The sequence below is a fragment of the Squalius cephalus genome (genome assembly GCF_949319135.1).
Source record: "Squalius cephalus genome assembly, chromosome: 17".
Lineage (NCBI taxonomy): Eukaryota > Metazoa > Chordata > Actinopteri > Cypriniformes > Leuciscidae > Squalius > Squalius cephalus.
In genome coordinates this window covers 19,407,763-19,432,573 of record NC_137138.1, presented here as the reverse complement: position 1 = coordinate 19,432,573, position 24,811 = coordinate 19,407,763, and the positions used below count along the sequence as shown (strand labels likewise).

General features: G+C 38.7%; 2 protein-coding genes across 2 annotated transcripts; both read right to left on the bottom strand.

Moving 5' to 3' along the window:
• Window positions 1–73: 73 nt before the first annotated feature.
• On the bottom strand, window positions 74–8,118 carry slc22a6l (solute carrier family 22 member 6, like). The gene is made up of 11 exons (XM_079848020.1): window positions 7,738–8,118; window positions 6,450–6,939; window positions 5,358–5,461; window positions 5,068–5,222; window positions 4,774–4,942; window positions 3,056–3,179; window positions 2,858–2,973; window positions 2,563–2,777; window positions 2,276–2,384; window positions 1,366–1,569; window positions 74–466 (listed from the first exon to the last, which is right to left on the bottom strand). Exons 2-11 carry the CDS (start codon window positions 6,834–6,836, stop codon window positions 373–375), a joined length of 1,677 nt encoding a protein of 558 aa, XP_079704146.1. The 5' UTR covers window positions 6,837–6,939; window positions 7,738–8,118; the 3' UTR covers window positions 74–372.
• Window positions 8,119–11,042: 2,924 nt separating this feature from the next.
• On the bottom strand, window positions 11,043–24,497 carry pygma (phosphorylase, glycogen, muscle A). The gene is made up of 20 exons (XM_079846625.1): window positions 24,176–24,497; window positions 21,083–21,184; window positions 20,925–21,003; window positions 20,629–20,732; window positions 20,272–20,403; window positions 20,078–20,189; window positions 18,440–18,522; window positions 18,051–18,194; window positions 17,819–17,911; window positions 17,370–17,516; window positions 16,537–16,700; window positions 16,031–16,145; window positions 15,770–15,871; window positions 15,534–15,681; window positions 14,925–14,983; window positions 14,667–14,808; window positions 14,014–14,221; window positions 13,736–13,870; window positions 13,227–13,293; window positions 11,043–13,135 (listed from the first exon to the last, which is right to left on the bottom strand). Exons 1-20 carry the CDS (start codon window positions 24,416–24,418, stop codon window positions 12,986–12,988), a joined length of 2,529 nt encoding a protein of 842 aa, XP_079702751.1. The 5' UTR covers window positions 24,419–24,497; the 3' UTR covers window positions 11,043–12,985.
• Window positions 24,498–24,811: the final 314 nt, after the last annotated feature.

Here is a 24,811-nt window from a genome sequence, read left to right as displayed (position 1 = left end):
TATTCATTTGGATGCATTTTACAGAAAACTACTTATGAAAGCTCTAATAAATATCAACAAAACAAACCCCATTCATTAACAATTTGTGTTCTTTATTTCTTTTCCTCATTCATGTAATAAAACAAAAATTTCACACACACACACACACACACAAGTAAAATATTTCTAAAGAGCACAAAGCTCCATATGAAGCTATATTTCTCACTTCGTACAAGTAAATAATACTTTTAACTTACATTAAGAAAAACAAAACGAAAAAACATCACAAACCCCCATTTACAGCCGTTGGTTGTTTTCATCATAACACTTAAGTTCTCTTCTGTATGGCAATGATCATCTCCATTTATGTCATATACTGCAGTGATGACCGTCTCAGGCAGACTCTTTCAGGTGGACACAACTGGGATCCTTCTCGGCCAAATCCTTTTTTTCAGGTAATCTTTTAGAATTTGTCCATCCTAAACCTCTAATGAGTGAAAGAGTTGAGAAACATGTTATGGTTACCAATTTACAATGACACTTTGCTCACTTGCAGTCTTGCACTTTAACTTTTGACGTAACATTCTCTTGCGATATCAATTGCATCATGATCAGGTTCAACCAGCACAAAACTTTAATGTATATCAAGCCACCACACTGTAAAAAATCCAGTTGCAAATGTTTACTTGTAAAAACTATGTTTACTACAATTTTGTCCAATGAATACAGACAATTAAGTTGAGAAAACTTAATGTTTTGATTTTGTCGTTTAAAGGGCTGGTATAATGCCCCTTTTTACAAGATGTAAAATAAGTCTCTGATGTCCCCAGTGTGTGGATGGGAAGTTTTAGCTAAAAAATACCCCACAGATATTTTTATATAACATGTTAAAATTGTCACTTTTTGAGGGTGAGCAAAAACATTGTGAAGTATAACTTCATCACCTTCTATACATGTACCTCATGCAGACAGAAAATTTGCTGTTTTGCAGAATTGTCACTAAATAATTTTTGTAATGATGGCAATGTCTTTTGTATTGTGATGTATTTACATTATGGTTTGTACTCCCTGCATTTGGATTCTTAATGTGAGGGCTATACAAATATATGGGTGAGATATTTGGAGAAATTTTAGTTTTTTGAGTTTAGTGAACTTCAGGCCTCTGTAGTTGTGCTTACTTGTTTCTTTGAGTTGGACTGATAGTTAGATGAACTGACTAAGAAAGGTCAAATTAACTTAATCAAATCATTTTAGTGAACATTCAAAAATGATTTGGCATAACTTCGACCACTGAAGTTGAGTAAACTCAAAAATGCTTTGCAGCTAGTTACTTTATTTTTTTTAAGTTAAATCAACTTTTTATATTTTACAGTGCACTGGCTTCACCTGTCATCCACATCCTGCATAGTATCAGGCAAAGGTTGTCCAAGGGTTTCTGGGAGAAAAAAGGCGATAATCCCACTGAGAATTGGAGCCCCTCCGTAGATAAGACCAGATAGCCATGGGGAATCCTCTCCCAGAAGAAGCACCATGGGGGCCACCATTGCTCCAAACCGAGCCATCATGGACACACATCCCATTCCATTCTGACTGAGAGGACACGGCAGAAAATTGCATACGTTGACATCAGTTGCACTGGAAAATAATATGGGATTCTGGGATTCTTGTTATTGCTTGTCAAAAAGAAACAAAATGATATGCAAACAGGGCCGTAACCACCATATCAATTGAGGGAAACAAGTCCCTCCCCCAAAATTAGAAATGGACAAATTAATACTGCTCTATTTGTTATTAGAATGACAAAAGGTTTAAAAGTGACATTTTTAGGCTGGTCTGCAGTCGGCGGATTGACATGACCAATTAACTCAAAGAAGGTGGGATTTAACTAAAAGGCATTCACAAACATCAAACATGAATTCTAGTGCAACACTACTGTTTTTAATGGTAAAAGACTGTGAGGTAAGATGCAAGTAGCTAACCATTTAATATTTGACTTGTCAGATTGAAAATAGGCTGAATTATTTAGCCTACATGACAAGAAACATTTTGTGTTATGTATAAAAGTGAATGTGTGCATATAGCTCAAATTGTTTAAAAGATATTGTTCTTGTTCTATTACTGCTCTTCTGTCTTTTTCTTTATTCCCTTAAATCCATTTTAAATCCTTTAGTTATTTGTTTACTTTAAATAAAAAGATCATTACAACCCTCCCCCGGTAATGTTCAAGACATGGTAACAAGTGCAATTAAGCTGTGAATCGTAGGGAATTTTTTATGTTGTTTTAGGATTTAATTACCGGATGACCGTAGGATAGAGCTCTCCAGAGTACAGGTAACAGCAGCTGAATGACGCAGCCAAGCAGCCCTTCCCAATCACTGACAGGCTGGTGCGTAACACTTGCATATCTGCACATGCACAAAAATAAGTGTCACAAACACATAGTTCCATGATCAGCCATGTGAATGTCAAACTTGAAACGCCATGGTTCAATTTCTGTGGTGACCCTATGTGACAATGGTCTCATTTCACATTTGCAGTTTTATTATTACAGCGCTCTACTGCTAACCAGGTTCAAATTCTCACCATAAGGCACCAGAAGATTAATGAGTATCATCACACCAGACAGTATAAGACTTCCGCACTGAGATGGTCTTCGTCCTAAGAAGCTCATGGATATCGTAACCAAGATTTTGGCTGGTATATCCACTGCTCCAAAGATGACCTGGATTAGATAAATGCTGACCCCAAATTTCTGCAGATCCATGGAGAGGCCATAGTAGGCGAAGCTGGTTGAGAACCTGAGATGTTACAGTTCAAGGGTCACAGGTGTGGTATAATTCAAATGCTTGTTGGTACTGAATGAGATTGAGTGACTGACCAGACTGCGCTAAGGCACACGGTGATGGTCCTCATAGTGGATGTGCGTAGGAGGTCTAGAGCACTGTAAGACCCCTGTGAACAAGCCATCTCCTTCTTCATGGACTCTTGCAACATCTGCATGCACAACCACAGCAGAATAAGCATTCAGAATGACCCGGAGGATGCTGAAATTGACACAACCCTCATAAAGTCATACCTCAAGGTTGATTTTATTGGCTTCTGCACGGCGTCCATTTATGCGAGCCACCGTTTTGAGGTTTTCTACTGCCTGTTCTGATTTCTTGGTCAGGACCAGCCAACGAGCAGACTCTAAGAACCACCTGCAGAAGATAAAAACTCGAACATGACTACTGCTACATATGAGTAAAATAAACACTGACTTGGTGGTTGACTTCCTACAATGGATTTTTATTTACAATAAAAATATTATGCAATTATTTTAATTATGACTTAATATTATTAAAGACTTAACATTAATAAACATATTCATGTGTTTGTGTAAGGTTCTGATTTTGTCGTGGAGGAGATGGAAGATGAACATGCCCCAGACTAACTTGCCCCTTGCCTGTTGCAATTATCTACTCCAGTCCTCCCTAGGCCAGCACCCAAATCCTCCACGGACCTAGAACCCAAGCCCAAGCCCAAGCCCGCAAAGGATAGTAAGCCAGAGCCCACCGCAGACCGGGAGTCCATGCCAGAGCGGACACCTCAACATCTGTCCCAGAGTGTGTGTTAGTGGAGTTCTTGGGCATGACGTGGAGCCTTGTCCATTCCCTGAGGGTGAGTTGTGCACTTCTAAACAATTGTGTGAGGAATTGGAGGAAGATGTTTCCCAGGATCTCTTGTCGCCATTGGTTCCGCCCAGCACCAGGTCACTGTTGTTAATGATGCTCCCACCCTGCATCCCACTCCCCCCTCCTCTGCCTGCCCAATATTGGTCAAGGAGGCCAACTCTTTGCCTACGCTATCACAGCTAAGAAGGCCATCTCGTAACCCTCTGCCCACGCTATCCATTTCTTCGGCCCTGTCTCTGCTGGCTCCCTTCAGCCCTTCAACTCCTTTGCTGGCTCCTCTCAGCAGGTCGGATCCGCCTTGGTCTTCCTGTTCACCAGCTCTGCCCTGGTGTGTCGACCCTCTAGCTCCACCTCATACATGCAAGCCCTTCACTCCACCTTGACCCTTAGACTAGTTGGCTCAACCTTGGCTCCTTACTCCCTCTGCACCACCCGGGACCGTCATCCTTAAGGCTCCACTGGGCTTTCTCGTCACTCCGGCTCCGCTTTGGTCAGTCTTCGCTCTGCCTTCATCTGCGCCTTGGCGCTCCACCCCATCATCTACTCCCTCGTCCTGGGTTATCCCATCTGCCAGCTCTACATCCTCCTCCTAAGTTCCCTACTACCCTCCTCTGTTGGACTTTTTTTTTTTTTTTTTTTTGGTAGGGGGGGTTATCATGTTTGATCTGTGTTTGTGTTTTGCTTGACTAGAACTTTGTGTTTAGTTTAGCTTTGTTCCCAGTTCAGTTTCGTGTGTTAATTCATCTGTTGCCATGGTTTTTGATTTGCCCTCATTTGTTTCACCTGTGTCTGGTTAATTATCCCGTTTAGCTCCAGTGTTAGCGCTCATTTTCAGTTGTTCTTTGTCCATGATTGCCAATGTATACTGGTTGATCCATTCAAATTTCTTACAAGTTCTGAGTAATATGAGTGCTTGGTTACTTTGACTTGTTATTTAATAATGCTGCACATAGATTCAGCTACCTTTTTTTTTATTCCTGCTTCCTTTGACACTTTTATTTAGAAAGGGGGCATTAAATTGATCCAATATGACACTAATGTTACAAAAGATTTCTATTTCAAATAAATGCTGTTCTTTTGAACTTTGTTTAGTAGAAACCGTCACGAGCAGAAGACACACCACGAGTAGAGGAAGGACACATAGAAAGGCAAGGAGACGGCCAGTGTAAGCCAGCGCCAGTCTCTGATGTTGTAAGCGACGGCTGCCAGGATCAGCTGGCCTGTGGTGTAGCAGTAGCCCGTTCCTGTGCCCACCACCGTCCGCACACGCGTGGGGATCCATTCCACAACTGAGGAGAAGCAACAATGACACTTCATGCTTTTCTCCTCTAGATGTCACCAAATACAATGTAAATCAAATGAATTGAATAGATGCCAACTTCTAATCCACAGCTGTGTTATTCACTGTACTCACTTAGTGAGAAAGAATTGAGCACCAAACCAGAAAGGGCCATGCCACAGCAGACACGGAAAATGCAAAACATGGTGAAGGATGTGGAGAAGGCAGCACATGTTCCTCCAACCGCCATCATCAGGTTAGAGATCAGCAGTAAAATGCGCCGGCCAAATCTACACCAGATTGGGGGAATTTAATTAGTGTGCTATACTGCATTTCTCTGTCAGATGTGTTATATAATGAAATGTATTATTATATCGTTTATGTTGTTATATGTTGTCATATTTAACTGTAAAAGCTGTCACAACCTGTCAGAAAGTCCCCCAAAAACCACTGCTCCCACAAGGACGCCTCCCATATAGGTAGTTTGACTCATCTGTTTTAGTGCACGCTGGTCACAAACCAAATCCCACTAAAAGAATCAACATTTTAATTAAAAGCACACATGGAAAAAACATATTACACTTTATTTTAAGGCAACTTAGTTACATTACGCAAATAAGTACTGTATTATATTATTTAACTACATGTGCTTAGAGTTATGGTTTGGTTTAGGTTTAGTTACTTGTAAATATGCATAATTTACTGTTATTACTACATGTATAACTACATCACCTTAAAATAAAGTGTTACCAAACATACCACTTTCCTTTCTTTGCTTATTGCATGGTGAACAGGCAGAAGTCATTCAGTGCCCCAAAAAAGTATTTGGAGACACAAGGCGCACTTACAAATATATGATTTTCATTGAATTATTGCACAAATGGTGCTTTTTCTTTACTTTTTTGGCAACACTTTACAATAAGGTCTCATTTGTTAAAGGATCGTGATCGTGAACTCGACAATCGACTACTTTGGACTTCAACCGAAAACAGGATGTAAATACAGGTATTTGCGCTGGCTTAAATAACATCATTTTTATCCATTTCTTTCACATCTACTGCAGTCAGATTCACTCGTGTTCACTCTGAAGGAATCACTCACATGACCTGTGCACTTGTAATGACACATCAAGGATGTTAAGAGGCTAAAAGCAGGTTTAAATATTGCCCCATTGAAGTCAACAGGGTGCAAATTTTAAAAAGAGGATAACACGGTGTAGGCAACACCGATTTTTGTCGTTGTTCTCTGTATTGACAGCACTCCAAATTGACAAAAAAATGAGCTCAATGTTAAAATTGACCGGAGTTCTCCTTTAATGCATTAGCTAACAATGAACAACGTGTTTTACAGCATTTTAATAAAAATAAAAAAAGTGTTCATTGTTATTCATGTTAGGTCACATTGCACGTAATAGAAACAGACTTTTGTTGAAATGATGAAATTAACATTAATGTCACCATGAAAGCAAACTTTTTGCTCATAATAATAATAATAATGGAAAGACATTTAACACTTACCTCACTAATAATAGTCGAGCTCATTTCTGTCATGTTGTAGTACCATCCATCCTCACACTTCTGCATCTCTATCTCTTCCACATCCTCTTCCTGTAGGCTCTCTGAACTATTGCTGTTCAGGAGCTGCCACTGAGGATAGGCGTAGCGTCTGCAACGTTCCGGTTGGCCGTTCGGGCCCAGGGGCACCGTTGCCCGCAGCATGTCCCCCTTGGAGGACATTGAGAAATTGGCGTAGGGGGCGCAGTGGTGCGGCGGCACAGAGGCCACAAAATTCTGCAGCAGGTTATGGCTGGCCATCATCAGGATGGGCATACTCAACAGGGTGACATGCAGGATCTGAAAGCGTCCTGTGCTGCCCACCTGCTCCAGCAGGTCAGAAAAGGCCATGGCTCAGATGTCCACAACAACAGGGAATATCACAGGTATCACACCTCACGTGAGATATACAGTTTATAACCCAATGTTCTGCAAAGTGAGTTGTAAAATGTGTCTGTGGGAATATAAAGATAAGGCATGTTGGTCAAAAGCCCTGAACATTCACGTATAGGCTCTGGAATAGGTAATGCACTGCATTTATCACAATAAAATTATATTGCAATCATAAAACAATTACTTTGCAACATATCAGATTTAAATATAATAATTTAGCAGATGAGTTTATCCAAATAATTAAAAGTACAAGTGTAGATATTATGGAGATGTAAACATATTATGCTAATAATATTGGCATCACTGTATAAAAAAGTTGTACATAAAGATTACATTTTACTTATGTTTTACAAGAAATACTATTTCAGTCTTTCTACCTTAAAATTTCATGTTTAATTCAATGTTACTTATTTTTTCAATTCAGTTACATTCAATTCACATTTATATGTATAGCGCTTTTCACAATATTGTTTCAAAGCAGCTTTACAGAAAATACAATTTAGAGTGATCTGTTATCAGAGGTAACTGTCTTAGTTATGTATTTCAGAAATGTACATACAAATCACACAGTTAGCTAATAATGTCTTAATTTAAACTGTATTAATTTAAGGCAGAAACAATTAGCTCATTGAAGTAATGAATTGTTAACAAATGATTAGGATATGTAGAACAATTGGTGCATGATTCAGAACTTATTTTTTCAGTGTAATTAATCTTTAAATGTACAAGCAATTTGAGAGAAAAATGTTTCTATATCAATTTTTTCAGTGTAGGCCTCAAATGCAATACAAATTAAATACAAATAAGACACTAAATAAAAAGCTTCACAGATGAGCATAAAAAACAAGTGCGCACGGACCTGTGGTGACTTGGATGTCCTGAATTTTCTCCTTAGAAAACAAATGGAACTAGAAAGATATTCTTAATAGGAGAAATAAATAGAGAAACTGTTATGCATTGTTGTATAATCAGCTCTTAAATTCCTCAGGCTTTCTTGTGGAAATGCACCAAAGGTTTGCTCTGGATTAGAAGGTCCACGTTTAAACCGCTTGTGGCATGAACAGACTTTTCCATGAGGCACGGGAAGAGATGCCTCAGCTAGACTGAAGTTGTTGTGCTCCTTCTGGAATCCCTTGGCTAACCTCTGTGCCCGTACCTGCTGTGTCCTGAAGATGTAACAGTGTCGAGCCAGTGGGGTGTTACTGTGAGGAACTGAGTACAACTCAGGGTAGATTAGTGTGCGGGACTTCAAGTCTCACTATCAATGTGAAAGGAGGAGGGGATTATGGGTAAATTAATTACTTTAAGGCATAACTCTCTGCTTAGCTGAACGTAGGCAGAACATTTTGTTCACTCAAGCAATGAGTGAGACAGAGCAGGTTTGACAAAGTAGAAGAGTAACCAATGATGTTTATCCATAGACAGCTGTGTATGTCCTCTGACTCTCAAAGTTCAAAATGTACCTCATAAACACACACCTACAGTATAGGTTATATTCAGTCTTGTGTAAGACAACACACTTGACTGACTGTGTCAATGATATCAGTTTTATTGGGCTGTTATCATTGTGTGTGTTCAGTTTTTTCAAACTGTTTAATGCTTTAATATTTTAGGACCCCCTTATGATGAATCTCTTTCCTAAAATATAGGCAGCTTTATATTTTTATATATACAGATCCATTTAAACTGTGTGAGGAAAAATTAGTATGATAAGACAACATCACATATGCAAAATTGTACAATTCGCTTTTCTGAAGGATCACGTGACACTGCAGACTGATTTCTGAGAGTCATGGCTGCTGAAAATTCATCTTTGCCATCACAGGAATAAATCACAGCTTAAAATATATTACAAGCAGTTATTTTGAATAGCAATACCATTTCACAATATTCATTTTTACTGTATTTTTGATCAAATAAAAAATAAAATGTAATGTATATAACAATTATTAAGAAATATATAATGATATATATTTATTTTATTCAAATGTTTAAATATATATTATATAAAACTTTGTATAAGTCAACAGTGTATATTTCCTAATCCTATTATAATATAAGAACATTTCACTTTGAATATTAAATATTGTTCCAAAGCAGTTCTACAGTGCTGTGACTAGTGAGCAAGCTACAGGTAACAGTGGCAAGGAAATAACTCTTTAGAAAAAATAAAACATAATACTGAACGTACATTGAAAGAAAATTTTGTCAGGTGTGGAAGTGATGAAAGGAGCGATGACTCGGGTGCAGAGTTGATGGGCTTTTATTTATTAAAAACGACTTGACTCGACTCGACTCGACTTGACTTGACTTGACACAACAATCCAGCACAGGACTGAAAACACAGGGAGAGTAGGGAGCAAACAAGGCAGGTAACGAGGGAGGACGGGTGGGCCAAATGAACCAATAATCAGGTAACAAGATGGGCTGGGTTAGACAATCGACATGAGGGCGCATGGCACAAGGAAATACATGACTGTCCTCATGTGCCCACATGTGCTCATGTGTTTGCCACGTTTGGTGTGTGAGCACATGGCCAGCAAACACAATCACCAGCCATTTGCCCCAACAAAACAAGACATGAACAGCTCATAAGCCACGTGTTCACACAAAACATGACATGAAAGCAAGGCACAGACAAGACAAAACAAGGAGTGTCAGGGCTCTGTCTCAAAACCAAGAAATAGACTAGACAGAAGTGACAGAACCCTGACAAAATTTATTCTCAAATTTCCCTTGGGGGTCCCTAAGACCCTCGTTTTAAAACTCCGAAATGTGTTCCCTACAGTGGCCAGTATTGATGTGTATGCATTTATGATAGAACAACAATTATTTTGTGTCAAAGTGAACATTTTGGCTGTGTCCGAAAATGTAGAAATGCTGCCTTTCCAAGGTAGAAAGGCATCAAGGCACGTCCGAATCCAATGTTAGCTTCTCTTCCTGTCTCCTGAGATCCCTTCATCTGATCAGAGATGAAGGAGATGAGAAGGAGAGCTTTCCTGTAGCTCAAACAGTAGAGTGTTGGCGCTTGCAACGGCAAGGTCATGGGTTTGATTCCCAGGGAAAGCAAGAACTGATAAGAATGTGTACCTTGAAATGCAATGCAAGTCACTTTAGATAAAAGTGTCTGCCAAATGTATAAATGTAAACGATTGGTTTTTGAAGGCAGCATAGCTGTATCCTTCACTACCTTTGATATCCCACAATCCTGTGCTTTCCATTCTGTGACAGTTAAGTAAAAAAATAAAGATGGTGATTTCTGATGATTCACTTCTGATGTCATTTCCAGTGAGAAATTACTATTGTAGTAATTAAATATTTGCTTAGTTATCAGCAAAGCTCATTCTATTTTGCTGTAGATCATTAAACCGCCTCAGAAATCTGTCCGAAATCAGTTTCTTGAGGTACCTTTGTACACAAAAGCTGCCAACAAAGTCATCGAGGCAACAAGTCAGCTGCCAATAAGTTTTACGGACGCAGCCCTTGCGGTTGCATAGATTTAGAATGACCAGAATCCTGAATCATCAGTTTTTGCTGAATAAGGCTGACATAGACGTAAATTGAAGTTATTCACAGTTAATGTGATGAACTCCACCTGCATTAACTTGAGGGGAATTGACATTACACATTCATTCTAGCCACAGACATTTTTGCACAGAATGTTGTAAAGTGAAGCAACAGACGTCTGCGATAATCCAGTGGCCCCCGTTCTGCAGTGTGAATGGAAAGTCAGGACCCGTTTATCTCCAAATCGCTCCAGTGAAGAGCAACACCAGCTGCCAGAGCAAATAACTCAGCGTAGACCTTCGCTTGAAACACACTGTGACAGATCAAGCCAGTTTCTTGCGTTCCCCTGCCAGTTTGTGAGATGACCTCAAGGTTGAAGGTGCAATGGGGGGGATTTAGCATTCCTCACGCAATCGTGGCGGTGTACCCAAGCTCTAGACATTGCTGGTTACCCATTACAGTACTGCGCATCAAATAGATTGTTTATTGGCAGCGCATAGCATAACTGACCCCTGATTTCAAACATTGCTTGTATGCATGCAGTGTGTGAGAGATTGCTCACACGTGGGTAAATACTAAAGTGTCCAGCATGAATGGGTCAATGAGTGTGTGTTTACATAACACTTATTCTCATTCTTAGCAAACTGGTGAGATAAATAACAGAACCAAGCAGTTTATTTGTAATTTATTACACAGTTTTGTTGTTCTTTAACAACAATAATTGAAAAAAGGCCTTGTATTTGGGATGGCTGGTTATGATTATTAATAACAGCTGATGAGAGAGACTTTTAAGTGCATGATTTTTGTGACTTTTACACATTACACAATCCAAAAAATGTTAGAAGTGAAGATTCACATACATATGAGCACTGCTTACTGCCTCACTTTAAAAGCAACCGTAACCCCCTACACCAGCCATTTTACACACATTACTGACAATCTTGTCATTTTAAGCATGCTCCTAATCCTTTAAGAACTAACAGCCAAATGCAACAGTGTTTGAGATTGGATTTAATTGGATTTTTTTTCCCTTCCAAGTATGCAGTGTTTGAACAGTTTAGATGGGGGAAAAAAACATCTATTGAATTTCAAAACCCAAATATAACATCAAGAACCTTCTTGGATGTGATTTTTCCTCATCTCATTCTGAATATGCAATTCAGAGCGTTTCCCAAAAGCATCTTAAGCCTATACAGTGTTGTGGGTAACATTACAAGTAACGCGAGTCACATAATCCGATTACTTTTTTTCCAAGTAATAAGTAAAGTAACGTATTACTTTTACATTTACAACAAAATATCTTTACTTTGAGTTACTTTTTCAAATAAGTGCACAGGTGTTGTGTGCGCTGTCTGAACATGATGGTCATTGTAGTTCTAATCTAATTGTGAGAAAGCATTTACTCAACTCACTTGCACAAAAACAGATTTAGTATACCTCGAAATGAATAAAAACAGTCGAATGCAAACTCAGAATATTATGCAAACCTGCAATAATTAATATGTTAAAGAATACAAATATACTTTATGTATTTAATCTCACTTTATTAAGCAACAATCTTTGGGGCTGAACTTTCATTTAAATAAACATCACATTTGTGTTTCAAAATAACTTTTTTTGTTCTAAAAAAAAAAAAAAATGAGAAAAGTAACGCAAAAGTAATGTAATGCATTACTTTCCAAAAAAGTAACTAACACAACTAGTTACTTTTTAGGGAGTAACACAATACTGTAATGCATTACTTTTAAAAGTAACTTTCCACAACACTGAGCCTATGTAGATAATAGACCCTGTTTACACCTGGAATTAAGATGCATTTTGGTCGATCGAATCACAAGTGGACAACGCTAAATACAGGTGTAAAAGGGGTCTAAAATGTTTTGAGCTTGTCCACTTTAGACCACTTCCAGAGGTAGTCGAAAACGCATTCGACTGGATTGCTTACGTAGTATAAACGCTCATGTGGTCGATTGTGCTCAAACAGTAGCAAAGACCGCCTACTCTCCATCTACTGACCTAAAGCATAAACATTATGGGAAGTGCGCTAGCCAGACAGGATTTAAACTTTGTTGGCTGGAGACCCAAGTTTGGTTTGAAGACGAAAAACATACCAAGCACAATGTTCTCTCACCGTTCCTGATTTCTAACACGCACGTCGTCGTCGGGCGTGTTCGTCGAGTTTTTGTCCATTAGATTGAAAAATCAGGACAGAAGTGCTTGAAAGTGGACAAAAGAGATGGGATTAAAACACCAGGTGTAAACAGGTATATGTCTGCCTCGTCTACTTGTTATCCGATTAAACAAAACACATCTTAATACCAGGTGTAAACACGGCCATATAGACCATGTATGCCAATAGTTTTTACGATCTACAATGCTTTTGGGAAATACAGCCCTGGTTTTTGCTGAATAATGCTGATATAGATGTTACCTGTTGAACATTGAGTTTGTTGAAGTTATTGATTGTTTGTGAAGTGAATGAGGCAGAACATTTAAGATTGAAGATTGACAGATTGCGTTTGGGTTGCCATAGGAAGAAAGAGCAAGATTCATGAAGATAGAGCATTTAGCGTTGCTCGATCATACAGGTTGTTCTTGGTTTAATTTGGGTCATCAGGTGCAGCAAGCTTCTCCAGACTGGGCTCTACACCCCAGATCTCACGGGCGTACTGGGAGATGGTGCGGTCGCTGGAGAACTTGCCTGAACCGGCGATGTTGAGGATGACTTTCTTGGTCCATTCCTTAGGTTTCTGTCAACAGGAGGATATTTTTAAATGATCAAGGTTCATAATTTCTCAATTTGTTTGACAATGTAACAACAAAAACAGTTTGCACACTTACCTTATACAATGCACTGACTTTGTCTTGGCATTTAATGTAGTCTTCATAGTCAGCAAACACCTTGAACCTGTGCGGCAAAAAAACATGATTCATATACAAATGTAGTTAAAATATGTTCTACAGCAGCATATTATTTATATTAAAAGGTGCCTATTTCTTTAAAGACCCAGATATAAGATTTTTTGAATGGACTTCAAATAAACTCTCAGTGAGATGAACAGCAAATGATGTGTAAGGTTCAGTAGTTCCTTTAGTTATAAGTTATAATTATCTCCCCATATATATTGTGTATAGTTGTTAAAACGAAGGAAAATACAAATCATTTGGAAAATGAAAGAATTTTGTTTCCAGGATGGATGGCTGCACAATTTTCAATTACAGTAAAAAATAATGCCTATCTTGGGAGTTGTATGTTTTCCTTGTACAACAGGGAAAAAATGGTGTCTTTGACTGACTATGTGTGTTTGTGGTAATGTGTACGTGAATGTCTCTTGTTCCTATTTGTCTACCTATCATGGTGCATCAGCATTTCGACGATATCCTTGAAGAGGTCTGGCTGTTTTGGGCTGAAGAACCCTCCAGAGATCTGGTCCATGGCTTGCTTCAGCTCTGGAATACGATTGTAGAACTCGGATGCGTTGTATCTGCCAGATGGAAGGAGGTCATGTCACATACAGTACATACATACACTGAGTGTGAGTGCTTATTATTATATCACAAAATTCTAACAATTTTTGTTTTGTTTAATATTTTATTTAGTATTAAAATTAGTATTTTTTTCCCAAACCCTCTAGCATCCATGGCTTCGACATCCTCCACTCTCATGCCGAAAATAAAGAAATTGTCATCTCCTGCTTCCTCTGCCATCTCCACATTGGCTCCATCCATGGTGCCGATGGTCAGAGCTCCATTCAGCATGAACTTCATGTTGCCTGTTCCAGAAGCTTCTGTGCCGGCTGTGGAGATCTGCTCGGACAGGTCAGATGCTGGGATCACTGACAAAAACAAGGATATTCTTCATGAACACATGACTCACACTTTCAGGTGAATATAAGGCAGTATAAGTGGCGCTGAAATGAGTTTTAAAGTGAGGAACCGAAGACGGGCAGGTAGAGTTACAATGCTGCAATGTTTTAACCAGCCTGTAACCATTTTTTTATTAATTAATCACATTTAGTATTAACTTAAATTATATTATATTATTAAAATATCAAGGTATGATTAAAAATAAAATAAAATAACTTAAACATTTGAAATTCTCAATTACATTGATCGTGTATGTGTTTTATAAATGTAAAAATGTGTCATGAAATGTTATTTGTGAGGTTTTTGTCTTTGCCAGTGGACAAATGCAAATTTAATTTATATGATAACTCCATCTTTACACCTTCCGGCGCCCCTGGATAATATCAAGACACTTCAAATGTTGTAATTTGGTACCTTTCTCAGCAAGGGTAACTCTGTAGTTCTCCAGGAAAATGACTTTGAGGCGGTCGCCCACCACCGGGTCATTGTTTACCACCTCACCAATAGCTGTGATGAGACGAATAATCATTTTAGCTGTGTGGTAGCCTGGAGCAGCCTGGGAAAGATTGAGCAGAACATTATAACACATAAAACAATGCAGATATGACAAAAGAATTAAACATCTTCATGCTAATCTGACTGCACTGGAGTCACTTGACATGTTAAGATTACCTTTCCTCCAATCATAATTGTTCTTGGGGTCCACTGCTTGTTAGGCTCTTTCCTGATACCTGCAAAATAGAAATAACTCATTTATTTTATATCTCCTCAAAGAAAACACCCCTGACTGATAGTGATAGTGGTAAAGGGACAAATATGTTTTCATTAATTAATTTAATCTTATTTTCTCTTACAAAAATGTCAAAAACTTCTCCTCAGAGAAGACAACCCTGACTAAAAGCAATAGTAAAAAGGGGGGAAATGTTTAATTTATTTTATTTTATAATATAAAATATAATTTTTATGTATGTTTATTTCCTCTTCCAAAAAATACACCTGACTGATGAGAAGGGGACATGAAGGAGTTAAAGGGATAGTTCACCAAAAAATGAAAATTCTGTCATTATTTTCTCCACATTTCTTTGTTCTGCAAAGGAAGATATTTGGGAGAATGTTCGGATTCGGACCCCATCTGTTTGGTTACAAACATTCTCCCAAATATCTTCCTTTGCAGAACAAAGAAATGTATACAGGTTTGGAAAAACTTGAGAGGGAGTAAATGACAGGATGTTTTTTTAATTTTTAGGTGAACTATCCCTTTAAAGTGCAGAAGCCACTTACGGTTGTAGAAAGTGATAATGTGTAGACAGTTGAGCAGCTGCCTCTTATACTCATGGATTCTCTTCACCTGAAGGTCAAACATTGAGTTGGGGTTGATCTTTACTTTGTAGTGCTCTTCCAAGTGCACAGCGAACTTCAGCTTGTTCTCCTGGAAGAGAACATCAAGAAAAAAATCCATTTTAAATTCCAAAACCCACTGGGTAGTTGATATGGGCCACATTTTCATAATTTCTAACCTGTTTAACTTTGGCGATATCTCGAATGAAAGCCTCATCGTTGACAAAATTACGAAGCTTTTGCAGCTGATCCAGATCACGAATGAAGTCCTCTCCGATTCTCTAAGATTTGAGCAGGCCAAAGAAAGTCAGAGCAGGAATATGACTATCACACCATGACATTATACATTATATAAAAGTGCAATTAGTGCAGACAGCTGCTGTCACAGTCGCAGTCAGTTATGTTAATAAACAACAAATGAAGTTATGAAGCTCACCAACCTCTGCAATGACCTCAGCCAGACCAGGGTTGCACATCACCAACCAACGGCGAGGGGTGATACCATTGGTTTTGTTCTGGAACTTTTTTGGATCCATCTCAAAGAAGTCTTTGAATCTATTTAGTAAAGGAATAGGGTCATTATTTACTCACCCACATGTCATTAGAAACTAGTAGAAATTTAAGTCAATTATTCACTGAGAACGACTGTGACCGGGTGATTTGTAAAAATATTTCATTAACAAATCATTCAGTCTGTTTAGTGAACCGTATAAACTGCACAATCTCAAAACAACAATTTGTTCAATGATTCAATTCGCATGTTCAGTTCACTGACTTACTGATCCAATGACTTAAATGTCAGACTATCGAGGAACAGAAAGCTGTCATATGACATATCGTGTGAATCGTCATTTATACAATTTCTTTAATACCACAAGTTAGTTAAGATTGTATGTAAAGATCTGTGATTAACATGGTTTGTCTGTATGTGTGTTTGAATACATACATGGTAGCTTTGAGGATGTCGGAGTGGATACGTGCCACACCGTTGACTGCATGAGAGCCAACGATGCACAAATGAGCCATGTTGACTCTCTTCTGTCCATCCTCCTCAATGAGAGACATGCGGCGCATACGGTCCACATCACCGGGGTAAAGAGAGGACACGCGCTATAACAACAAACAGACTGTTCTGTATACAACACGTTCACAAAACACGCTTTTTGATGTTACGGTATCTATCAGCAAGAAAGAAATACTTTTATTAACCAAGGATGCTTTAAATGTTACAAAATATTGTCAAAAGTTCTTTTGAACTTTCTATTCATCAAATAACTGTGGAAAACTAGTGCTGTCAAATCGATGAATCGTGATTAATCGCATCTAACATAAAAGTTTGTGTTTATTTAATATATGTAAGTGACATATATATATAAATATATGTATATGTGCTTATGTACAGAATATGTATATATTTATACACGCAAACACACATGTACTGTATATACACATTTATTATATTAACACAAACGTCGATTTGACAGCACTACTTTTTCTTGAGCAGCAAATCAGCATATTAGAATGATTTCTGAAGGATCATGTGACACTGTGATGATGCTGAAAATTCAGCTTTGCCATCACAGGAATAAATTACATTTTAAAATATATTGAAATAGAAAATAATTATTTTAAATTGTAACAATATTTCACAATAATAGTTTTGGCATTAAAAGATTTGCTTAAACATTTTACAGACCCAAAACTTTTGAACGGCCAAATCTTGGCTCTCTGGTGTAGTGTAAAAGTGTGTTATAGTTTTGTATTGTGTTGAAGCTGGACCTCCATGTGGCGGCGGTTGATTTCGAAAATGATCTCGAGGTGCCGGGGCAGCAGGGACTGGAAGAGGTCAATAGGCCAGCGTTCCAGAGCCTCAGGCAGCACAGTGTGGTTGGTGTAGGCACAGGTCCTAACGCAGATGTCCCATGCCTGCAGAGAGTGAGGGAGTTTACACAGTTTGGCTTACAACTTATCCAGTAGACTTCATTTATATCAAGAGTAACTTGGGATTTTAAAACACTTTTATTTAATGTTAACTATAAGGAACAAAACAAATATCATTTTAAAAGTAATATAGTGAATGTAATGATGGTGTTGTTCACTGTTCAGTATCATTTTTGAGATCTGAGCTTGTCTGTACTCTGTCGCCCTCTAGAGTTATGAGTCTGTGGCCTTTTAGTGCTGTATGAAACTTGAAGAAATGAAAAAAAAAAAAAAAAACAATCTCAAACCTTCTCCCAAGCTATTTTTTCCTCATCAACCAGCACTCTCATCAGCTCAGGGATGGCTAAGGCAGGGTGAGTGTCATTTAGCTGAATGGCCACCTGAAAGCAGTCAAACAAAAGAAGATCAAGAAAAGCAGAGCTGTGACACCCACACCTGAAAGAAACATCAAGACACACATCTTTCAATGAGAATTTAGAAGATCTTCATATATGTATAAGATAGGTGAACGGAGCTGACCTTGTCAGGCATAGTGTTGAAGTCTGTGCGCACAATATCCCTGGAGCCGAACTTGGAAACCTTGAAGCGGCGGATGATGTCTTGGAGAGTCGCAGCCACTACAAAGTACTCCTGCTTCAATCTGAGCTCCTTACCCTCAAAAAACTACAAGACAGGGACCGAAAGCATCAGGCAGGTGCTTAAAGACCACTTGTGTCAAAACTATGGCTGTCCTTAATGGAATAGTTGACCCAGAGATTGAATGGTATTATGATGCTTTTGAGGCCCTTTTTAAAGTTTGAAAGCCTCAGTCTTCATACATTGTAAAAGCAAACTTTAAATATTGACTGAATGTTCATTTCTGGGTGAACTTTTCCTTTAAATTAAGGACCTATAGTGTGTTTACTGACGTTGTCATTGGGGTAGAGCACACGAGAGATGTTCTCAGCCAGGTTCCTGTCCAGCACGGCCTGAATGTAGCCACCAACATTAACTGAGGATGGAAGGAGAACATGTAAGACAGAGTCCAGATTGGATGGTTTAAGGCAGGGGTATACAAACATGCTCCTGGAGGGCCACTGTCCTGCAAAGTTTAGCTCCAACTTGCCTCAACACACCTGCCTGGAAGTTTCTAGTATGCCTAGTAAGAACTAGATTAGCTGGTTTAGGTGTGTCTATTTGGTATATATATATATATATATATATATGTATGTAAGGGATAATGTAGAGCGAGGCAGTTGAAGAGGCCTGACGGGGTTGTATTTGCTATAACAACCACCTCGCTCTACATTATCCCGCTTATTACATGGCTGCCTACCAAATAAATCAATAATTTGACACAACATATTGATTTAAAAAGGAGTTTATTGATTTAAAAACGATTGTATTGCTTCTGCTAAAGAACATAGTCCGTTCTGTCTCTACGGTTTGAATCCTCCATCCATAGCAACGCTCTGTTTTTCATGGCAACGGTGTGTTATACTTAGCAGCGGTCTGTTATTTATTATTTAATTTATTATTTATTTAAATGTGGTGCTATATATATATATATATATATATATATATATATATAGCACCACATTTATTTATATAGAATTTTGTACAATTGATTTCTTTAAATCAAACATGTTTACAGTATTAAACATGAAAAAAGTGTCAGTGTCGCTTTAAATTAGATTTACAACTTCAATTTCTACTATAAAGCAGTGTGTTCATGTTTTTACTCATGTTTGACCTCGACCACCTGTACAAAAGAAATGAACCAGATAGGACTTCCACATCAAAGATGGCAGAGCCTCAGAGCCACACTATTACGACAAAGCTACTTAAAGGCAAGGCCTACAAGTGTTACTACGCCTGTTAATGCTACGGTACACAGAGCAGAGGCCTTTTTTTTTATGGATGTCAATGGAAAAAAGCCTTCACTACACTGAATAAATGGCTTTTGTGGGAAAACGGCTGATCATTTAACGAATCTACGGCCTATCGGCTAATCCTCAACATATTTGCTCTTAAACATTTGTTTTGTACTATTTTAAGAGTTTACTATTTTTAGAGTTTACACAGAAAAAAAATGCTGTTTTATAAGAGAAGTCACAAACAACTGCGTGACAGGTAGGATTCAGTTTACATTCATTTATATTGTATCCACAAACAGTGACTGACTGTTGCGCAACTCTGAACGAAACTAAATGACGTCAAGGCTGTAATGTGATTGGTTATTAAGACACACGTGATCCAAGTTAGCCGTAACGCTTTCTCCAATGGTAGAGCCACGTATCTCCCAATAATAAGACCATCTCTGCTTTTACATCATCGCTACAAACCAGTGGTAGCTTTAAAGGTGTTTACCGGCCAGAGAGAACTTTTACGGGAAACTCCCAAAAATGAGCTCCAAACTAAGTAGCTTTTAGCCTGATTTTGTTGGAAATGACCTCACACCTGTTCGTTCTTCAATTACGCTTGAAGTATATTGGGCCTTAGTATGCTGGTTAGTATGGTCTAGGCTGGTGTTTTCAGCATGTATGATAACTGTCACTGGCACTCACAGTCTTTCAGGTTGAAATCGCATGGGGCTTTAGCAGACCACAGCCTCATGGTGTTTACGATGTTGTTTCTGTATCCGGGTACAGGGGTGTCGTAGGGCAAAGCCAAGACAACCTGGGTAAACAATATAAAAGGGGTTTATAAATATAGTATTAACACACACAAATGTAGAGCTTTATGAATGGTGATGCTATACCTGAGTATCAACCCATTTCACTCCATCTGGGTGATGCTCTGTCCTACCATAAAAGTGCACTGGACGCATATATTCTGGACGGGCTTTCTCCCATGGGTTACCATAGCGGAGCCAGTCGTCTGCCTCTTCAACCTGCCGATCATTGATATTATACAGATTTCAAGATATGTGCAGAGTAAACATGTTTAATTAAGTCATTTCTATGCATGTTTACAAATGGAAAAAAATGTGAATGTGAAAAGGTGGTTGCTAGGCAGTTGTTTAGAAATAGCAAGCACCATTAATTCATTGGAGTTTGTTTATCTTTTCTTTTTGTTTTTCAAATTAAGTCAAACTATTAAAGGTCATTTAAACTACCTGCCAGCCATTGCTGATTTTCTGGTTGAAGATACCAAATTCATAACGAATTCCGTAACCGTAGGCAGCCAGGCCAAGAGAGGCCATAGAGTCCAGAAAGCAAGCTAACAGAAAGAGAGAGAGACCAAGGGCGACTTTTCAGAAACAGATTTATCATGCTTGAGAAAGGTTCTGTAGCTTTGAAAGTTTCAAAATCAGGCTGTTCCACTATTCTCTGACTTTCTTGTGCAAAGTTTCAAAAATCCATATACTTAGAATGATGGTTTCTCTTTCAAACCTAAGGTCAGATTACTCACCAGCAAGACGGCCAAGGCCTCCATTTCCCAGTCCAGCATCTTCCTCCATCTCCTGCAGTTCTTCCATGTCCAGACCCAGCTGTACAAGGTGTGTAATCATGAATTGGTTTCAAAACAATAATCTAAAGCAATACACTGGCTTCGTAGTGTTGTCTTACCTGATATGTGGCTTCATCACAAGCGTTCTCCAGGGCCAGGTTCACCATAGTGTTCTGCAAGGTACGGCCCATGTAGAACTCCAGGGAAAGGTAATATACACGCTAACAGACACAAGAAGGATAAGATAGAGTTAGTCAGGAGTCATTCGTTGTTTGTGTTTATCATTAGGGGTTAAAGCGCGTAGTGGTGAAACCCTATTGTAATTGTTAGAATTTCCAAGGATCAGCTAAAAGTGATCAGGCAAACCAAACCGCAAGTCCAAACCCGTCTACAACATCATCGAGGCTCGCCCCAAGTGGCCTGATGGTGGTGCTATAGCGAGCAAAAGTATGGAATGGCTCATAACTCCTAAACTGTTTGTCGCAGACTCAAGTGTCTTATATCATTGGAATCCGTGGCTCAAGGCATATTTGAAAAACCTACTTTTGCTTACTAGTCCTAGGTTTTTTGCCCGATCAGAATCACACCAGTGCAGAATAATTCTCTGGAGTCTGATTGTCAGTAATAATTATTGAAAAAAAAAAGGTCAAAATTTCAATTCACGCCAAAATGTTCGAAGTGGGCATGACCACTTTTACAAAAACGGCTATCCCTCTTGAATGGAATAAGATAATTTCACCAAACTTGGTACACCTATGTATTGGGCTTAGTCTGTGGTAGCATGAAAAAGGATGCAGTGACTGGCCACTTAGTGGCACTATAAAATAAAATAAAAACCAACAACAACATGAAAACGGTTATATCTACACAGTCAGTACGATGGACTATGGAACTGGTATGCGGTGTCTTTGTCCAAGGTGCCACGGATTGTCTATGAGGACATTCACGCATCTCAAAAAACATGGATGCCGTCGACCAATGAATTTCGAGCAGCATACCAATACATTTCTGATAAGAAATGCAATAATTTGTTACATTTTGCATGGCACCTTACTTTTTCTGCAGCAATTTATTTCTGCTACTAAAGAAGTCGCCATCTATAGGGCACTGAAGGTACTATTTTTGTGCATTTTGCCCTCACTCACCCATACTTGTCAACAAGGCTACTTTATGTGAAGTGCATTGGCAGGTAGTTGCTGAATCGTGTTTCATATACGAGAACAAGCAGCCGGTGAAACAGCTCAAACATGCATTTTAGTCTGGGACTAGGCTTAAGCCTCGTCTGTGAAACCGGCGGTATGACATTTAAGAGTGATTGTAATGGTGTCATTTTTGCTCTAATTTATCAGTACTGTTACTCAGCCATGGTTTCCAGGTACTCTTTACAACTCTGACATGAACTTTGAGCAATTTTTTTAAAGCATTTATTAATCTTTAATGTTAGAAAAAAAAAAAAGTTTTATTTTTTGTTCATATAGTACATTTTAACTTATGCATACATTTTTTTATTTTAAAAATGTTGAAATTAACATCAATAAATATTAAGAAATGATGTAGAAGTATTCTTCATTGTTAGTTCATGTTAACTAGTGAAGTTAAATGAAACCTTACTGTAGTGTTAATATTTCTTTATATAAATATATATAAGGAACATGACATTGCTTCCGTAATGGTTATGTAATTTCAATATATTGATTTGGGGTTACCAAGTTAAGCTCTCCATGGACCATCCTCCGCCTGGGCACTATTTTTAGACTTTATTAAGGACTATTTTAAAACTTTCTGGCAGAGGGATAATTTAACGCATGGCAATCCGATACCATCCCTGTTGTAGCCTTTGACATTTTAGGCCTTCCTTTGGTGTTGGGTATGAAAAGCAAGAGAGAGAAAGAGACAGTGGAGGTGAGTGTGGGTGTGTGGTGGCATGACGGGCTGAAACAGACTAGTCAGAGATTGGGGAAGGTCAATGGTGTTATATAACAGTGGCATTTTGACTCCAGCAAAAATAACCAGCAGTGAGGTCAGCAGAAAAGGTTACAGAGTATGTAATATTATTCTGTAAAGCAGCTAATGAAGAAGTTCTGAGTGTAGACCAGCGTGTTGTGCAAGTTTTTAATGATGTTAAAAACTATGAAACAGATGGCAATGTCCCGGTAACCCACAAACTTCTGCCCACACCAGCAGTTTCTTAGCATACAAGCTTTGAACTCAAGAAACTGGTTTCTTAGACAAGGTTTCTCACATCACTTCCACAATCACATTTTCACGGAAACAGTCATGACTCATGAGCCTCATTGGAGCTCTAATATTTGAGGAGCAGGAGCAGAATAGAACTCTCTAAAGAAGTCCATGTCATTTTTTATTGATGGTATTTCCTGTAAAAAGTTTGTATAGTCTTTATAACTCTGATTTATTATGAGGCTGAATTACACACCTCTTCCCATATAGGTTTCTACAGTGACCTTTCTTTTAGGGAGCAACTTTTGACCTTTATATCCTAGACACCAATTCCATCCAGGGATTTCGAGCTAGACCGGAGAGGAAAAGGTCAGGGATGCTGAGCTGTGGTTTCATCTCCTGTCATCCGATTCAGATTTTGATGCCTTGAGTACTGACACATTCTTGTTTTACTTTTACTGCTGCTTGATCTTTTTAATATTTACAAAAGGTCCCTCTAGTAACCTTTCAATGAAATATAATAAGCTGTAAATCAGATCAAATATTATATAAATATAGACGTTTAATATAAATCAAGATGCTCTTTATGCATGCACATGACAGGATGCATTAACCTGGAGATGCACTTTTTGTGCTAGTAATGTACAGATCATGCTATTGATCAGATAAAATATTCATTCATTTTCCCTAAATTGAGGTCTGCAGGTTAATGCCAGTCAAAGTCATTGCAGAAATGACATTAGACTACCAAAGATGAGTTACATTTGCACTTTGTTTTTAATCTATAAGTGAATCCTGATTATATTTAGCTGAGGGTGCTGCTGATCCTTAAGAGCTCTCAAGAAGGGGTCAGAAAAGGTCAACAATGCTGTGGTCAAGCAGGGCATCGCCCCTGCACAGATGCCATGTTATTAGAGATGCATTGACGGGTGTAGTTATTAATTGCGTACAAGTCTTTGGTTTTGGTGCAGTAGTGTCATGCATGGACTTGCTTTTGCTTTGGTAGCCTACACTCTCGACATGCATGAACTTACTTTGGGGTCTTTCTCGTAATAATGCTGCTGTGTTCTGATCCATCTGCCTACCAAGTGGTCTCTGACTGTGTGCGCGAGCGCAAAGTAATAATCCCGTTTGGTGGATACGTTCCTGTCCTTTACCAGCGTGAAATGCAAATGACGATTAAAGTTTTTCTTTAAGTCCGACACATTCTCCACACCGGCGAGCCCCTTCACAGAAATCTGCTTCTTCCTGTCGTGGTCTGACAGTGGTTTGGACATGGTGACAGCAGTCTCGTCTTCGGATCAGGTAAGAGTGTAAAACACCAGACCGCACGCAACAGCACCCATGCCTCGTTGACGGCTCTCCTTATTTAAAGTCTCCCTCATGCATATTAATTAGTGGGCGGGGTCGGCGCGTAGCCATCATCCGATTACGTTTTCAATCTAAGTTTACGCTTTTTGAACAAGAAGAGACGGTGTTTTCTTTTTAACGCAGCTGTTAAATACTATGTACAATGGAAGTGTAAATTAGCCTATTGATAAATACCAGTATTTGAGTTGAACAACAGCAACTCGTACAATAGCTTGAGTGTGCAGAACTCATGGAGCCCAAGACATTAATAGCTGCAATGACCCAGCTCAAAGGCCATGATATTTAAACGGCATGCGGCT

What these genes read in the sequence shown, in the direction of transcription:
- slc22a6l (XM_079848020.1), bottom strand. Translation starts at nt 6,836, where the DNA reads ATGGCCTTTTCTGACCTGCTGGAGCAGGTGGGCAGCACAGGACGCTTT. An exon ending in GCTCAATTCTTTCTCACTAA is followed by an intron (nt 4,943 to 5,067) that starts GTGAGTACAGTG and finishes GCTTCTCCTCAG; the next exon opens with TTGTGGAATGGATCCCCACG. An exon ending in GTGTCCTTCCTCTACTCGTG is followed by an intron (nt 3,180 to 4,773) that starts GTGTGTCTTCTG and finishes TATCTTCTGCAG; the next exon opens with GTGGTTCTTAGAGTCTGCTC.
- pygma (XM_079846625.1), bottom strand. Translation starts at nt 24,418, where the DNA reads ATGTCCAAACCACTGTCAGACCACGACAGGAAGAAGCAGATTTCTGTG. An exon ending in AAATCAGCAATGGCTGGCAG is followed by an intron (nt 20,404 to 20,628) that starts GTAGTTTAAATG and finishes AATGATCGGCAG; the next exon opens with GTTGAAGAGGCAGACGACTG. An exon ending in ATATCGCCAAAGTTAAACAG is followed by an intron (nt 15,682 to 15,769) that starts GTTAGAAATTAT and finishes GTTCTCTTCCAG; the next exon opens with GAGAACAAGCTGAAGTTCGC.